The sequence below is a fragment of the Mus pahari genome, chromosome 3 (assembly GCF_900095145.1).
Source record: "Mus pahari chromosome 3, PAHARI_EIJ_v1.1, whole genome shotgun sequence".
Classification (NCBI taxonomy): Eukaryota; Metazoa; Chordata; class Mammalia; order Rodentia; family Muridae; genus Mus; species Mus pahari.
Window position 1 is genome coordinate 103,577,561 of NC_034592.1, and position 18,582 is coordinate 103,596,142.

Here is an 18,582-nt window from a genome sequence, read left to right on the forward strand (position 1 = left end):
AAAAAAAAAAAAAAAAAAGAAATCCGCCTGCTTCAGCCTCCCAAGTGCTGGGATTAAAGGCGTGTGCCACCATGCTTGGCTATAAAATTGCATTTTAAAGATCTTTCAGGTGTTGCCAGTGCAGCAAGGGTGTTTTTTTGGTTGTTGTTGGTGGTGGTGTTTTGTTTTGTTTGTTTGTTTGTTTTGTTTTTCTTTTTCTTTTTCAATACAGGGTTTCTCTGTGTAGCCATGGCTGTCTTGGAACTCTATAGATCAGGCTGGCCTCAAACTCAGAAATCGGCCTGCCTCTGCTTCCCAAGTGCCGGGATTAAAGGCATGCGCCATCACTGCCAGGGAATCAAGGATGTTTATGACAGCTTTGTTCATCACTAAAACTTGGAAACAACCAAGATGGCCTTCAGTAGGAGAATAAATAAACTATGTATATCCAGACAAAAAGCTGCTGTCTCTAGGAGGTGAATTTATTAGTGAGGTTTCTAGCTACAAGAACCAGATATATCTACATGCTAGAAACAACAATTGGGCATTTAAGTAGAAAATCTGCATGCCTTGTAATAGCACCCAAACTAAGAGATGTTTAGAGCTAAATCTAAATAAAATGTACCAGATCTATATGCTGAGAATCAAAATATATTTCTAAGAGAAATGGAGGTCTAAACACACTGCCCATACTCATACCCTACCCTGTTCATGGACCAGAAGACTCAACATTAAGATACAAAATTTTCCCCCAGTTCATTTAATGCAATCCTCAGCAGGTTTTTGTTTTAATCAAACTTAACAAAATGATTCTCAATTTCTCGTGATAGATGTGAAGGTCCCAGAATAAATAAAACAATGTAAAATAGAACAAAAATAGAACTCTTATATTATCTCATTTCAAGACTAATAAAGCTATGAAAATCAAGACCAAGTGGTATTAATGCAAAAATTATCTAATGAACATAAACTAATAACATTTCAGAAACAGGCAACAAGGATTTGTAAGTTTATCTTGACTTATGACATCATGTTTTAGTTTGTATGAGTACACTCCATGATGTTTACACAATGCCTAACAATGCATTTCTCAGAACACATCATCATTATGTGTGATGAACGAATATATTGATGGAACAGAGTCCAAAAAGAGGCCTACACGTACATAGTCAACTGATTTTTAACATAATAGATAATTTAGGGGATAATTCAAAATGTGTTTGTTTTTCATTTTGGAGTGGAGTCTCACGCAGCCAAACTGGCTTCAAACTCACTAGACACCTGAGAATGACCCTGAACACCTCTGCATTCTGCCTCCATCTCCCAAGTGCTGGGATTACAGGCATATGCCACTGAGACTGGCTAAGCAAATCTTTTATATAAACAGTTTAGAATGATAGAAATGTCACATGCATGAAGCAGTGAGTTTTATCTGCACTACCAACAACAAAAACCACTATCCACATATAGTTCTAGAACAATAGGATTTCTGTATACAGAAACATGAATTACAGAGGGTTGTAAACCACCAGTGGGTGCTGGGAATTGAACCCAGGTACTCTTCAAGAGTAACCAATGCTCTTAACTAGACCCCCAAATTGTGCTTTCAATACATACAGTTGATTATATGTCAACCATTCTTTTTTTTTTTTTTTTTAATGTAAGTACACTGTAGCTGTCTTCAGACACTCCAGAAGAGCCAGAAGAGGGTGTCAGATCTTGTTACGGATGGTTATGAGCCACCATGTGATTGCTGGGATTTGAACTCCGGACCTTCGGAAGAGCCATCGGGCGCTCTTACCCACTGAGCCATCTCACCAGCCCAACCATTCTTTAATGAGTTGCAATATATTCATATATTTTTTGACTCGGGAATTTCATTTTGAAGAAACTATCCTAGGGTTATTTATCCAGAGGAATAATGAATATAAAACTTTATCTGAGAATATGGTTATTATCATTTAGAATACTGTAAAGCTGCAACTAGCTCTCTCCTCACAAATGTAAACAAACGGTGGTTTCCTATGCAGTAACTGAACATTGTGTTATATAAGAAGAGTTTTGGATGTGGAGTGTAGCTCAGTGGTGGAGTGTTTGCTGAGCATGTATGAAGCTCTGGACTTCATGACCACCTGGGCTATGAGACTCTGCCTAAAACAATAAAATAACCAGGGACTTGAAAGATGTCTCAGTGATTAAGAGCACTGACTGTTCTCTCAGACAATCCTGGTTTGGTTCCTAGCCCTCAGGTGGCGGCTCATAACCATTTGTAACTGCAGTTCCTGGGGGATTTGATGCCCTCTTCTGGCCTCAGAGGGCACTGCATGGATGTGGTTTATAGACATGCAGGAAAACACCCATACAGATAAAAAAAAAATTTTTAAGTGGAAAAGATAGATTAAAGAAGCACATGCACATACAATTATAGAAGACAGCATGGTAGTTACTCAGAAAAATATGAGTAGAATTACTATAATATATAATTAATATAACTATAGGTCCAAAGGGGTCTCAAGGAGGCATTTGCACGTCCATGATCACATCCATGATCACAGCAGCATAATCTACATTTGCCAAGAGGCAAAAGCAACTTGAATGTCCATGTATACATATGTGGAGAGCACATCGTAGTGGTTGTTATTATTTAGCCTTGCCACATGGTGCAGCATGGGTGAATCTTTGGAGATATCCCGTGATGAAGAAGCCAGCCACAGAGAGGTGACTGCAGTAGGATGCCACTTTCTTGGGGACTTCTGAAGTAGTCAGGTTCATAGAAACAAGAAGTCAAGTTCAGTGGTGGTTACCAGAAGTTTCGGGAAGAAGGAAATTGGGCATTGCTCAGTGGGTATAGAGTTTCCATTTTGCTAGCTGGAAAACCTACAGAAAGCTGTTGCACAATAATGTGCAGTGCTCACACTTGCTGAGCTGCTTGTATACTTAGAAATGGCTAAGATGAATTTTGTGTTGTATGGTATTGTGTTGTATTTTGTTTTTGAGCCAAGGTCTTTCTTAAAATTAAATTAGTTTAATTTTACATGTATGGGTGTTTTTGTATTGTTTGGGCATCACATGCAAAGAGGCCAGAAAGAGGGTGTCCGACCCTGCCCCTAGGACTGCAGCTACAGATGAATGTGAGCCACCATTGGTGTTGGAAATCGAACCTGGTCCTCCTAAATGCTGAGCCATGTCTTTAGCCCTTTATAGTGTTTGTTTGCTTGTTTGTTTGGTTTTTAAACTTTGTTTTTAAGTGGATTTTTGTATTTTTGTTTAAATTTTTTAAAAATACCCAAGAAAAAAAAATAGAAGTAATAAACTCCCAAATTGTAATGCTCCCAGAGTGTGGGAAAAGATAACTTTAGTTTTCTCTTTATGGGTTTTAGAATTTTCCAAACTTTACAGAACACATTTTGTCTTACAAGCAGGAAAGTAAGGAAGACAAATGAGTTGCCTTTGGGAGCTTCAAACAGGAGCGGAAGTCCCGTGGTGCCTCCCCACCACCCCCACCCCGAAGGCAGGGCTGCTTGCCTTTCCTCCTGCCTTCTGCTTCCTGAAGCTGCATTCTTGCTTTTGCTAAGTCCCTCACATAGAGGAGGGGTGACTTGTCCTCTCCCTCACCATCTCACGTCCATTTATAAATGGTGGTAATCCTTTGGTTTGCTTTATTCCCACTAAACAGTTCCATTCCACCTAACTTTTCATTTGACGCCAACTTTTTTTTTTTTTTTTACAAGCTAATCCCATGACTTGCAGTTCTAAAGCGAGTGTCATTACATGTCCAGAAATTGCTGTGCTATACAATTCTGGCAAAAAAAAAAAAAAAAAAAAAAAAAAAAAAAAAAAAAAAAAAAAAACGCCTGATAATAAGATTCACAATTCTCTTTCACTGTATGGAAGTTTTAACATAATTCTGGCACTGGAGAGATGCCCTCCTCCCTCTCACCCCTTGACATCTGCAGCAGGTGGATGAGCTGGCCCCAAGGTCATGAGAATGGGAGAGCTGAAGCACTCTGGGGAGTCTGCCCTGCACCTAGTCTGGGCAGCCCAGGAGAGTTGGCCCTGGTGGTGTGGGCACGAGTACACAAAAGCCAAGAGCAGGAGAGCTGGCCCTGCCCCTTGCCTGCTGGGGCATTGGGTGAGCTAGCCAGGGCAGTCCTGGAGCTGGTCCTAGAGGTTTTGGATGCAGAAGAGCTGGCAGGCTGACCAACTCAGCTACCACACAGGTCCAGATCCAGAACTTTGAGTTGGCCCACACTAACATCTACCCCATCTATAAACTGCTGGAGCACATGAAGGGGCTGGTCCTGTAGATCCAGTGCTACAGGATCTCCATGACACAGAGCAACAACAGGAAATCTGAGAGGAGTCCCAGTGAGGATCCAGCATTGATAGTGTAGCAGAAGCCAGAGGCCTCCAACCAGACCTCATTGCATTGAGTCATTACAAGTCATTGTAGTGGACATTTGCAAATAAAGAAGTGTAATAAAAGGGTACACTGCATGACACTGTGACACAAAGTAAAGAAGTGTGACAAAAGGGTACACTGCATGACACTGTGACACAAAGTAGTGTGACAAAAGGATACACTGCATGACACTGTGACACAAAGTAAAGAAGTGTGACAAAAGGGTACACTGCATGACACTGCGATACAACGCAGCTTCCACCAGATGGGTTGGGATTGGTGGGGGAGGCATTGTTTGGTTGGTCTTTCTTTCCTTCCTTCTTTCTTCCTTTCCTGGGAGAGGTTGCAAGGGTGGAGGGTGGATACGAAGGGACAGGGAAATAAGTGGGACTGGAGTTCATGACATGGAATTGACAAAGAATCAATAAGAAGTTAAGAAAAATCATGTCTTTCATTGTACTTTATATATGTGGGGTATCATGTGTACATGTTCATGTGGGTGCATCGCACACGTATGCATGTGCACATACAGGCCAGAATTTGATGTCAAGTGTTCTCCTCTATTGCCTTCCACCTTGTTTTTTGAGGCAAGGTCTTTCACTGAACCTGGAACCCACTGGTGCAGCTGGGCTGGCTGGCCAGTGCACCACTGAACCTGGAACCCACTGGTACAGCTGGGCTGGCTGGCCAGTGTACCCCCAACACCACACTGAAATTACAACCTTGTGCTTTTATGTGGACGCTCAGGATCCAATCTCAGGTCCTCATGCATGCACAATGACTCTTTATTTACTGAGTCATCTCCAGCCCCTCATCTGACTTTTCCCACAATGTATTATGACTTGGATCATGTTCAGTCTCTTATTGCCCTTCCATCTCTCTTCTCCTCTCAGCTGGACCAGTTGCTCTACCCAAACAGTGATTATTCTATCTTCATATTTCCTTTTAAATCTAATTCTGCATAAGTTTAGCTAGGTTCTAAAGTTGTTGTTGTTATTTGAGACAGGGTTTCTCTGTGTAGCTCTCCTAGAACTCACTCTATAGCTCTCTTACTCTTGCATCTTGCCCTCTTGCTCCCCGGCTCCCCATTCCCTTTCTCCCTCTCTCCATGTGGTCATGGTTGGCCTCTACTTCTCTACTCTCTCCCTCTCTCTGCCTCTCTCTGCCTCTACTACCCTCTTAACTCCCCTCCCTATGACCTGGATAAACTCTATTCTATACTAAAAACCAAAACCAAAACCAAACAAAACCAAAGACACACACACATAAGAACTCACTCAGGACTAGAGGATGGCTCAGCAGTTAAGAGCACTAACCGCTTTTTCAGAGGTCCTGAGTTCAATTTCTAACAACCAGCGCACAACCATCTGTAACGGGATCTGACACCCTCTTCTGGTGTATCTGAAGATAGCCACAGTGTACTCTCTCTCTATATATATAAAATAGACAAATCTTTAAAAACAAAGCAAAACAACAACAACAAAAAAACCCTCACTCTATAGACCAGGCTGATCTCAACCTCAGAGAGATCTGCCTGCCTCTGCCTGCCACATGCTGGGACTAAAGGCATGCACTATTGTCACCTAGCTCTAGCATTCTTCTTTTTGTTTGTTTGTTTATTTGGTTGGTTGGTTGGTTGGGGGTGACAGGAGGTTCGAGACAGGGTCTCTCTGTATAGCTCTGGCTGTCCTAGAACTCACTCTGTAGACCAGGCTGGCCTTGAACTCAGAAATCTGCCTGCCTCTGCCTCCCAAGTGCTGGGATTAAAGGTGTGCACCACCACTCCCGGCTCTCACATTATTCTTATGGAAGGGCTTGCCCTTACTCCTTGCTCACGGGTTTGTCTTGGGCTCAGTGGCCGCCGGCTGTAGACACCCATCAAGTGCAGCACCTTACTTACACTGCAGACTAGTTAGAGACCTGCGGGAGGGCGCCTGTGAGGGAAGCCACACTGCTCTCACACGCGTTCTGCTTCCCACCTCACTGAGGTCGCTTGAGATGTAGCCAGTAGGACACAGATGTCGGGCTGTCCAGCAGGTCCCTCGGGGAAGACTTCTTCAGCAAGATGACGCTGACCTGGTACTTGGGCACATTGCTATCTAGATAAAAACTATATTTTTCAAGCTCCCTGCAGGCAAGTGTGGTCATGAGACTAAGTTCTGGTCAGAGTTATCTGAGCCCAAGGCTTCCAGGAAGTCTTCCTAACAGGAAGAAAACTTGATTTTTTAATTCTCTGTATATCAGGGTCACCTCAAACTCAGGGATCCACCTGCCTCTGCCCCCTGAGTGCTGTGATTACAGGTATGAACCACCACTCTTGATTTAAAAAAAAAAAATCTTTCATTCTTTCCTGGTCTGGAATAATGGTGTGCTCCTGGGGTTCCGGGGCTTACTCTGGACCCCTAGGCCAAGAACTGTCCAGGGGACAGCAAAGCAAAGAGCCATCAGAAGCTGGCCCTCACGGACTGTGGAGGGACCTTGGACTGCACCCCTGTGGACTTGATTAGACCCACCACTTTTCAAAGACAAAAATGCAATTCCTAACTAAAAGCTTGTTACCAGAAACAGACCATGCTACGCCTGGACCGGGAACAGGATGTCCGCTTAGTAGATGAGGACCAAGGTCCTGTTCAAATGGTACAGGCTAGAATTTAAAACCTTGATGCATGGGTTTTTGACATGCCTCTTATTTGGAGGTGAGTTCTTTGTCCTCTTGAGTCTGGTCTATCTTGAGTCTGGAACCATCATTTAAAAAAATAAATAAATGAAAAAGGAGGCCATGAACCTGAAGAAGAGCAAGGAGGGGCTTAAGGGGAGGGGGGTTGGAGGGAGAAAATGAAAGGGAGAGATGACATCACTGTATTATAATCTCAAAAAAAAAAAAAACCATATGTGTGATGTATGCACATAGGTGCATTGGAGCCATGACATGCATGTGGAGTGGAGGTCAGAGGACAACTTTGCAGAGTCAGCTCTCTGGTGGTTAAGGCCTGTGTGACAAGTGCTTTACCCACTGAACCATCTCACTGGCCCAAGGAGCCATCTTGAAGTGTGTTCTTCTGCCTTCTTTTTAGACACAGCCGTTGTGTTCTCCAGAGCTATACAAGTTGCTTGTGCCAAGGTCTCACACATGTTGTGGAGAGAGCTCTCCTTGATCTGCCTGGTCCTTGATCCAACAGACTCTTGACACTAATCACACAGTGGTTAATTTACGTCCTTATACTCAGAGACAGATAGCTGGGAAAGGCTGGGTGTGGTGGCACATGCCCGTAATCACTGTACTCAGGAGCCAAGGCAGAAGAACTGCTATGGGCTAAGGGCAACCTGGGCTACATTGTAAATTCTAGGCTAGGCTATACGATTACAAAGTTAGAGACTGGAAAACTAGAACAGTTGGAATACCTGGTAATTCTTTCTCATTAGATAAAAGTTTAGGTCTCTTTCAAAGAAAAGAAGTTTATAGCCGGGCAGTGGTGGCGCACGCCTTTAATCCCAGCACTTGGGAAGCAGAGGCAGGTGGATTTCTGAGTTCGAGGCCAGCCTGGTCTACAGAGTGAGCTCCAGGACAGACAGCCAGGGCTACACAGAGAAACCCTGTCTCGAAAAACCAAAAAGAAAAAAAAAAGAAAAAAAAAAAAGAAGTTTATGTGAAGACAGTCTAGGCCTGGTTTTTGTAACTTCATAGACCAAAAGTCCCAAGGCCCCTTTATCTTCCTTACTGTCCAGAATAGAGACAGACTGGGTGGAGCTCAGGTAGTGATGGTAGGCCAAAGGGTAATCCTGAAGATGGCAGATAAAGCTGAAAAGGCCCCAGAACTCTGAGAAACAAAGAATTCTAGCTTTGTTTGAGTGGCTTAACTTTAGATCTTTAGGTTATATAGTGAAAACTGGGCTAGCAGATACAGACTTCCAAAGCCTTTGCTTAGAACAAGGGAGAGTTGTCTTAGCTGGCACTAGAATGTTGAGTTGTTGAAGAAGCAGCCATTAGATCCTGGGTATAGCTGAGACTGCTAAGAAGAGAATGCATTGGGGGGAGGGGCAGAGATACAGGACCTCATAGAATACCAGCAGCTAGGAGCGTGAGGGAGGAGTAGCCGAGAAGGGGCTCCATCTTCCAGGGCAGGAACCAGGAGGGAAGGTATCATTGGCCTCTTTGCTCCTGCCTTTTGCAGGAGCTGTACACTTGTGTACAGAGACTGTGAGGATCGGTGTCCGTGTAGACCTATTAAAAGGTGTGTATGAGATGGGGTCCTTGGAGCTTAATCACTGGTTGCCCCCCCTCTTGTGTCTCAGTACCTGTAATAGTGACATGTCCCAAATTACTTGCAAGTTGAACTGGCTAGCAAGGAAGTTGTGGGCAGCGAGGGGTTCAGAGAGCAGAGTCAGGTGCTGACAGTAGTCAGGTAGTAGGGCCCAGGAAGGCTGTGGGCACACAACTCAGCAACTAAAGTCTTTCCATTTTTCCCCCACATCTGAGGTAGGATAGGAGAAAAAGCCTACAGCACCCGGTATTCCCAGGCGGAATCCCATCCAAGTACTAACCAGGCCCGACCCTGCTTAGCTTCCGCGATCTGACCCTCCTTAGCTTCCGCGATCAGACAAGATCGGGCGCATTCAGGGTGGTATGGCCGTAGACCAGAACAAGAATTCTAACACAATCAACAAGGGCTTAAGGCCTTTCTCTCTCCCCAGCCACAAACCCGCAATTTCCTAGGAATCTCGCCCAGAAATTCCTTTTGCAAAGAAAGGATACATACTCAACTCCTTGTTCAACCCCAGTGGCTTCTGGGTTTTGTTTTTCCTCTTAAAAGAAGAAAAAAAGAAAAAGAAAAGAAACGTGTTAGTGTGCATGCATGTGCTCATGAGTGTGTGTATAGGTGTGTATGTGCCACAGAGCACACCTCCACACCATCATGTGGAGTCTGCGATTGAACGTGGTGGCCAGGCTTGAATGAGTTCGTTTTTGTTTTGTTTTGTTTTGTTCTGTTTTGTTTTGCTTTACTTAAGGTTACCTGTTGAGTCATCTTGCTGCACTGGTTTCTGGTTCTTACCTTATCAGATTATAATTTTATCCACTGCATCTCTGAGTGTGTGAGTACACACCACCTCAGGTCTCAGCTCTCTTATCAAAAGAGGGTGGGGAGGGAGGAGGAAAAGGAACTTAGCAACCTTTAGAGATGGAACTTGAGAGCAACTAAAATGTATGCGAGGTTGGTGCTAAGACATAAACTGCCGAGTCTCCCTTGAGGAGTCCATGTCACACTGGGCTCATCTCATTCCCCTGCTTCCCCTTAGGAAGAACACGCTCCCACTTAGATGTGTCTTTTTTTTTGTCTTCTGGGCTCCCCTCTCTCTCTTCTATTTAAGCCTATATTAAAACTTTATAAGCCCCATAGAGGGGAACGCCAGGGCCAAGAAGTGGGAGTGGGTGGGTAGGGGAGCAGGGTGGGGGGAGGGTATAGGGGACATTCAGGATAGCATTTGAAATGTAAATGAAGAAAATATCTAATAAAATAATTAAAGGAAAAAATTTTGAAAAAAAACAAAAAACAAAAAACAAAACCTCCCTAATAAAAATGCCAACTGTGCTTCACAATTCCAGGTTGTCCTGAAATTCTTTGTGTTGAAGTTAGAAATCCCAATTTGACCTGAACCAGTGCTCACAAAGCTTAGGGGACGCCTCAGGATGCTGAGTGTGAGAGCGTGACTCTGTCTCACTCCTGACACAACCAAATTCTCTAAGTTCCTGGGAAGCAAATGGTTTGCAGCCTGCTGTGCACAAAGCATGCGTTTCCTGCTGATGCAGGCTGTCTTTAGCTTCCTTTGGTTCTTCCGGCCAAGCACCAGGACTGGAAGCAGCTCAGCCTGCCCCAGGCAGTACTCCACTAGCTGATGACAACTTCATAAAAACAGGGGAGTCCTCACTGCAAGCAGTGGCCACCCCTGCAGCAGTCAACAAAACTCCCTGAAGAGTTATGTGTGGGCCAGGCCCCCTCTACCCCTAGTAGCTGCTAAAGAGAAGAAAGACCAGAGGAGGGGGGCTGGGAAGATGGCTCAGCAGGTAAGAGCACCAACTGCTCTTCTGAAGGTCCTGAGTCCAAATCCCAGCAACCACATGGTAGCTCACAACCACCCATAAAGAGATCTGACACCTTCTTCTGGTATGTCTGAGGTCAGCTACAGTGTACTTATGTATTATAATAAATAAATCTTTGAGTCTGAGCGAGCAGAGATCCTAAAATTCAATTCCCAACAACCACACGAAGGCTCACAACCATCTGTACAGCTACAGTGTACTCACATACATAAAATAAATAAAATAAATCTTAGAAAAAAAAAAAAAAAAAAGAAAGACCAGAGGAGTGAATTGTGGAGCTGAGGGCAGAGACAAGAGTTAGGAGCAAGGATGGGGGTCAGGGGTGCTTTGTGGCATCAGAAATGAAAACAGATGAACCAATATTCACCTTCATAACCACTTTATTCTGTGTTCAAATGGTACAGTGCTCTTATAAACTTTATATGCTATGGAGAGTCAAACCCTGCAAAATGCAGGTTCTATCCTGGCTCCCTTTGACAATTCAGAGCCTGTTCCCTGCATGGGGGAAGCAAAAGCAATGACAGCCAGCTACTCCAGCGGAGGGCTAGAGGAGGTGACGAACATCTAACTCACATCAGCAACACCTGGGTAGGGACCAGTTTTGCAGGCTCAGAGAAGCCCAGCTTATCAATGGCTCAACGGATTCTGTGGATGCATGCTCCCCAGGCTGGTAGGAGAGTGTGATAAATCCATCCTTCCCCAATGTCACCCACACAAGAGTCAGTCCCCCTCACTGACAGGTAAGGCTGGAGCAGAGGCACTGGTGTCTCTTCACAGTATGGGTTCCTGTCAGTGTGGCTGGGTCTGGGTTTATAGCCAGGCCCAATCCAATCCACTTTGAATAGCAATGATGGAAACAGGAGTCCATTTGAAACAAATAAACTAAACTGTTGGGTGCCATTCATCTCTCAACAACCAGGACTGTGGAGGGATGTGGAGGACAAGAAAGAGGGCCTTGTCCTCCAGGCATGTTGGGCTCCCCAAAGGCCACATGCCTAGCTGCCCTTTGGCTTTTACCTGCTCACTGCAGAGGCCCCCTTCTATCCTTTAGTAAAGCCTGGAGGCTGGGTGTCCAGGGCTTCCCCAGAGATCCTCCTCCAAAGCTGAGGTCTTTGTCAGAGTTCAACTCACCATTCTGAGGTCACCCTTCCTAAGCATATTCTCTGAGTCACTGTATAAGAACGTAGATAAATTGGCCATAGTGTTTCTGTGATAAATAAGAAGAATCATACTTATAAATAAATAAGCCCATTTGCAAGCCAGAGAGATGCCAGAGGATGTTAATGGCGCCGGACAGAGTCATGTACCCGGTGCCACTTGCCCACGGCCTGCCCAGGCCTCCCTGGATCCTCACTCTGTGAGCTTCTGCTGCACTGTGGGCAGTGCCTGGTTTCACTGGAGCTGAGGGCTTAGACCTGGTCCTGGTCAGGCTCACATGCACACCAGCCCAGGGCTCTGGTAGCTGAAGAGGCACCAGTGACATGGGTTTGGTCACCTGTTTGGCTCGGCAGCGTCAGAGACCAGGCTTTCTACTAATATTCTCTTCATCGTAGTAAAAAATAAAAATCAATCACAAAATATTATTGACAACAAGAATTCCACGGATGCAATTACCTTAAATTTACAAAGCATTTTCTAGAGAAACTTAAAGCAGTTATTGGTCTTCCTGGACATTTCTCTAGGCTGGCCATGGAAGGAGGAAAAGGAGGGGAGGGGAGACTTAGGGAACTTTTGCCTCCAGCTCGAAGGGTGAGGTCTCTTGGGAACTAGCCACTCTCTGTGCCCACATATTCACATTCTATACTTGAGACTGTGTGGGAGTCTATGACCCTGGTACCTTCCTTGCCTGAAAGTGGAGAGAAGCCCCAGGGGTATAAAACCCAACAGACTCTTCATTTCTCTCTCACCTTTGTTCATTTGTGACATTTTACTAGAAAGCCCAGACGAAGCTGCTGCGCCCCTAGCCAGAGATCAGAGCCAGCCGTGTGTGAGGTCTGCTTTGGGGGCGATGCTTCTGACAACAGAAGCAGACACAAGATGGATAGGACTCCCCCAGGCCTAGGAGGAACACTGGCTCCTCATGCGCTTCTTCTCCGTTGCTAGTCTCACGGCCTGAATGAGCTTATCTCTGTTATTGAGGATGTTATACTCTGAGAGCTTCACCAGCTTGTCGAAGGCGGCCTCTGTGTAGGTCAGCTCCTTGGTGGCATAGGGAGACTTTGGTCCGTAGATGTTCAGCTGGCCCAGTTCCAGCTCCTCGGGACTTCGCTCTACACCTGCAGCAAGAGAATATGCTATAACACTTATGGTAGAGTGTAAGGACTTGTTTATACACATAGACACTTGCATGCCTACACTCTCACATGTATGTGTGTGCACAGACACACAGAGAACACACACACCCAACACACTTACATTCCTCCGGGACACACACCCACATTCCTCCGGGCAGAGGCACAGTTCATCTATTTCAAGATTCTACATAGCTGGGTATCATAAAATGGTCAAATGACTAACAGAGCAGAGACCATGTTGCCAACTCATGGATAAAGATGGAAGGAAGGAACTCTCTTTCCCTCTCTGGGCTCAGACTAGAGCTAAGCCAGGTGTCCCAACCAGGAGATTTCATCTATGTCCGGTGGGAACTGGACATAGAACATACAACATCGAGGGGGCTTACCTGGAGCCTTGTACTTCTGGAAGGTGTCACTGATGAGTGGGAAGTAAGCCACGATGGGGGCGTCGGGCTCCTGGGGATTCTCCATCACGTAGCACTCCTTGAGACTGTTGTCATCCTCCTGGATGGAGAAGCTGGGGAAGGGGATCTTCTGCTCGACACAGTACTCACAGGTCTGTTTCAGGGGCTGTGACAGCATGGGAGAGCAGTGAGCACTGGAAGCCTGGGGCAGCTAAACCACACAGAGGTCCTGGGACTGGCTTCCTGATTTTCCTAGCTAACGCTGGTCCCAACCTGCTTTGCCACTGTGTGGACAAAAAGCCCAGGCAGTAGGCTAGTGCCGAGCCAGCTGCGAGCTTCTTCCATGAATTTTTTAAACCCAGAAGCCCTGCTACTGCTGCATCATCTAAAAGACAGACCAGGGAGACAGCGGGGGCATCCTGTGAGATTGACAGACTCTGGGCCTGGTCCCCTGGAGTCCCGACTGGCAGTGTCCAAGGGCTGGACTTTGAAAAGGTGCCTTTAAAAGTCACAGAGTCCTATACCTGACTTACTTGCATGAACTCCAGCTAGCTACTTAGTCTTGGTTCCTGCCTCTGACCTAGGGATAACAGTAACCGTGCCATCTACATAGAGAACTGGTGCAAGGACCAGGCAAGATCCTGGGTAGGGAAGTACACTGTCATTTATTTACAAACCCAGGTCACGATCATTGCTTTCATTTTTGTCAGCTGTCTGTAATTCCTTTCTTCTCCCGGCTTTAGGCTGGGATTATGTCAAAGTCAACCGGAAAAAAAGAAAAGAAAAGAAAAAAACAAAACAAAAAACAAAAAAACAAAAAACAAAAAGCTCAGGATTTTCCCTTAAAGAGAAAGTAATAGTAGTTCATAATATAAGTTTAATTCCCAGCAACCACATGGTGGCTCACAATATTTCTAATAGGATCTGATGCCCTCTTCTGGTTTGTCTGAAGAAAGCAACAGTGTACTCACATACATAAAATAANTAAATCATATATATATATATATATATATATATATATATATATATATATATATCAACAACAACAACAACACTGGTCACTTGTGTGATCATATGGAGACCCTATGGTTACATCGTCCCTGGGATTATTTTAAAAATAAGATATTACAAACTAATCATGATTTTTTTTTTTCAGCTGAAAAATGACCAAGTACCTCAGATGCTCAAAAGTGATAATAAAGTTGCCATTTACTGAGTTCATGTAAACCCCAAGTTCCAGCGCATGAAAGCCAGTCAGTTGCCAGTGAGGTTTGGTCCTCTAGCCTGCGCCATGCTATGCCTTAGTCTCAGAGTGTGCTTGCAGAGTGCATCCTACCATTGCAGCAGCTCAGGCCTCTGAGGTGGTGGCACTGACTGTGACCGCTCAGGAGCCCCTGAAGCTGGGGCTGTCTCTGTAATACTTGCCTTTATCTGGGATCCCGCGCAGTAATTGAGGTGGATGATAAGGTCGACTTTCCTTTCTGGCCTAAGGAGGGGTGCGTAGCTGGAGTTGACAAAGAACGCAGTATCCAGCAGGTTCAGGTGTTTTGAAAACTGTGTCAGCTGGTTTGGGAAGGTGTCCAGTACTGTGTCTGAAAGTCAAGCCTTCTCGTTACCACCCTACCAGGTGACCCGATGTCAGCTGTGGGTGGGGCAGAGGCCCTGATATGTACCGAGTGCCCTCCCTGGAACTTTCTCTCTTCAGCCAGGTCCTCTAGCCTCCCACATACTCCCTAGGGCACTGAGTCCTACTTCTCTGTGTAGGCTAGTGGACACCAGCAAGCTCTTGAAGCTTTAGCAAGTCTTCTATGGGTTATGCACACAAATCCACTGTGACCCAGTCATAGACCTTGTGGTGAAGAAAGGGCTTAAGGGCATCTTATAAACTAGGGATAACCATGGACCCAGAGCTATCAGCCCCTTTATTACCAGATAGCAAGGACAAAATAACAGTCCAGGTTGAAGGGAATTTTCAGGCTGCAGACAAATAAAACAACAGAGAAGACTGCCATGTGGTGGAATAGGTCGAATGTTAGCCTTAGTCCCTAAAGCCTTTTCAAGGAGGCATACAGAATCCCAGCTATGAGAATGTGGCCTAAGGCCTGGGGCTATGAGACTTAGCTGGGCTGTGCTTGCTCAACTGCAATGGGGGCACCACTCACAGTGAAAGGTGCTCCCAAAAGATATTGCTAAAAAAGTCCATACTTTTCCATTTGTACAACTGGGCCAACTTCTGCAGCTGGAACTGCTGGGAAGATTCTGTGGTTACAGTCAACTAACTAATTAATGCCTGCATTGCCCACTGCTGGCAAAGCCATATTCAGTCATAGAGGGTCATGCCCTGCCCCACTCCCCTCCTTCCCACCTCCCTTACCCAAGCTGGCTGTGCTCTGCCCATTAACATGGCCAGAGGAGAACATCTTTCTCTGTGGCCACATCCATGCTTGCTTTTCCTTCCTCCCAACATCGCCAGCCCAGGTTGGGGTACCTTTCCACATAGAGAACTGTCCGTTCTGTAAGTAGTCAGTATGCAGCTGCAACCCGTACAGGAAGTTGTGGAACTCAGACACGAAGGGCCTGTGTGTGAGGATTTCTCGGAAGGTGTTGGACAACCATGTTGCTGGGATCACTACTGTGGTCTCTAGGGGGTTATCATCACATCTAGGGATTTCAGGCAGGATGGGATCATCTTCTGTAGGGAGAAGGGATGGACGGCAGGTTACAAAAGCTGGGGTAGTACCTGGTTTCTTGACCCCAGAGAGTGAGCCATTTTATGAGACAAGGGTGGAGGGTATGAAGGGTATAGAAAAGGAGAAAGAGAAGGAAGGAAGGCCCTGGAGAGGATGGCGAGCCCGGGAGTTTGGTTTTTCTCTGTGCCCACAGCTTCCCTAGGCTTTTCAGCTCTGGATATCAGAGGCATCTTTCTGGCCTCAGCATGAGTACCGCTTAGAACTGCCCTGCCCCCAGTGATGCTCTAGGCTAACTGCCTTCCCATGTCTGGGCCACAGGAGTGATGTGGAAACCCTGACAGGCAATCAGTCCTTGCTTCATGATCCATACCCAATATATTCATTACCCAAGAGGGGAACTAGGGTGTCACCCACCGATGTCATGCAGTCTCTCCCTTGTCCACCTATAGAAAAACTCCTCTGAGGTGTGGGACAAATTCCAGGCATCAAGGAGGTTCAGGGAAAAGATGCTACTCCACAACCCTAGAGAAGCAGAGAGGTCATGAGCAACTGTCCCCAGACTCCCTGCCCACCCACCCCAACTCTCAGTGGTCCAGCCTTAGCCCATGCCTACTCTAGGCCAGGTTGTTTGGGGGGCAGGGCAGGGCCGACTTGGATTTCTGTCTCCCACGGGACAGTTCTATGCAGACTGATGGTACCAATGCTCAGCTCTTTTTCTCCCTTCCCTCAGTGCAGGGAGCAGGAAGTGCTTAAAAGGCACAGCTATGTCAGGGAATGACAGCTGAAAGTGTAGGCTTTAAGTTCAAGCCATGTTCTGACCTTGCATCAGTCTACATGGAAAAAGCATTAAGACAGTGTCTGGTATATAGTAAGCCTTGATACACATAAGGCTAGCTTTTACTTTTAATGCAAAATTTATATAGTAATACTATAAAGATACATTAAAATTTTAATAATAATAATAATAATAATAATGATGATGATGATGATGATGATGATAAAGCCAGCTATAGGAGCTCACACTTGTAGTCCCAGTAGGGAGGCTGAAGCAAGAAAACTGACATGAATTTGAAACCAGCCTAGGATATTTATAAAATAAGTTCCAGGCCCACCTGGGCTACAGAGTGAGACCCTATCGCAACAAGAGAACACTAATGAGTATATTCTTTATTTAATTTAGTTTCTCATCTTACAGGTCCAGAGAAATTAGGTAATTTAGGCAACCTCTGTGCAGCTAACATGTAAAGAATCAGGGTTCAAACTGATCTACAGGTTTGAGAAGCACATGGGAATGAGTCTCAGGGAAGAAGGAACTGTGGTTTGTGGGTTGCAATGTGGAATTCATAGAAGAAATGAGCCTTGAGTTAGACTTTCTGGAATGGGTTGCTCTGGAGTAAGTCTATAGACATTCTGTTTAAATGAAGTTTAAACAGCTTCCCTTGAAGCTGTACTGACAGGCTTATTTTCTGAGGTCATTTTTTGCAGATGAGACTCTGAAACAAAGAACAAAGATTGGCTGTCACAGTTCGTGGACCCTGTACTCAGTGACATTGGCTTCTGAGGAACCAGAGAGCAAGGAACAGGGGGCTGGGCTAGGCTTTCCCAGCCAGTGGCTCTGTCCTTTCTGTTGGGGGGGTCCTCTCTGCCTGGGATCTGAGATGCTGTGTCTTTACTGCAAGCAGACACACTGATGCCTGGAGCTAGGCAGGGAGAAAGTGGGGGTGGTAATCTACTATCTCATGGGGCTGGAGAGATGGCTCAGCAGGTTAAGAGCACTAACTGCTCTTCTAGATAGAGGTCCTGAGTTCAAATCCCAACCACAAACATCTTTAAAAAAATTTTTTTTTTCCTATCTCAGCCTTCCATATCTCAGAAGATTTGCCATGCAAGATCTTCTGTGCAAACCCCAAATAGACCACAGGAGACCAGGGTGCTGGGATTTACTGATGTCTCCCTGGGCCTAACAGGCTTCGGGAAGATGAGGGCAGTCACAATCTGGAAGTAGGTTCAGGAGCCCCTCCTGGTTTAATGCAAAGCAGCAAATCCAGAAAGTTCAAGAGCTCAAGGCTAACCAAGGCGACCAGCAATGGGCCTGAATTCTCCCTGTTATCTGTTAGTCCAAGGCAGGACTGGCCAGCACTGGGGCTCCGTATCTTAGGGAGTCACCTAGCATGTAGCACATCTCCAGCTCAGGAATCCTCTTCATCAGCCGCCCCATGAAGAACTCAGAGCCAAATAACTCGCTGGGGATGAAGGCTCCGTACTTCTGCATGCCCACCTCGTAGGGGGAGAACTCGAACCATTCTGTACACAGGGAGCAACATTAGTCTCAGATTGGGGAGTCATCCACACAGCCTTCCCTCCAGCCCACGTGCTGGCTCCAGGGCCATGGGGAGCTTGCGATTGCAAGCCGCAGTTCCCCTTTGTGACACAAGGGGGCATTTGCTGCAGGACAAAACAACTCTACAAATCCCTAGGCTCAACTTTCATTTCTCAAAGTCGGATAAACAGGGGCAAAAATGGACCCTTTTACATTTCCCTTTTGAGCAGCCTAAGAAAATCTTAGAGTCGCATTCTTCACCATCTTCATTTCTCACTGAATCATCAGATAAGCCCTGGCATGTTAGGAGACACTGCCTGATCGTCTCCACTTATGAGGGAGATTTCTTCAGCTGTGGGCACTGTTTATTGATGTGGAGAATTGGTAAAGGGTGTG

At 45.6% G+C, this 18,582-nt stretch overlaps 1 protein-coding gene and 1 pseudogene across 2 annotated transcripts in view; both read right to left on the reverse strand.

The window, feature by feature from the left end:
• Nucleotides 1–8,874: 8,874 nt before the first annotated feature.
• Nucleotides 8,875–9,017, reverse strand: LOC115063781 (annotated as a pseudogene).
• Nucleotides 9,018–10,852: 1,835 nt separating this feature from the next.
• Pla2g4e (phospholipase A2 group IVE) overlaps nt 10,853–18,582 on the reverse strand; it is a 64,821-nt gene continuing 57,091 nt past the window's right edge. For both annotated transcript variants that reach the window (XM_029536544.1, XM_021194928.2), the window contains exons 15-20: nt 18,033–18,170; nt 16,281–16,388; nt 15,665–15,868; nt 14,602–14,768; nt 13,159–13,342; nt 10,853–12,754 (exon numbers count right to left, since the gene is read on the reverse strand). In XM_029536544.1, coding sequence (XP_029392404.1) covers nt 12,537–12,754; nt 13,159–13,342; nt 14,602–14,768; nt 15,665–15,868; nt 16,281–16,388; nt 18,033–18,170 — 1,019 coding nt within the window. In that variant the 3' untranslated portion in view covers nt 10,853–12,536. The remainder of the gene's footprint in view (nt 12,755–13,158; nt 13,343–14,601; nt 14,769–15,664; nt 15,869–16,280; nt 16,389–18,032; nt 18,171–18,582) is intronic.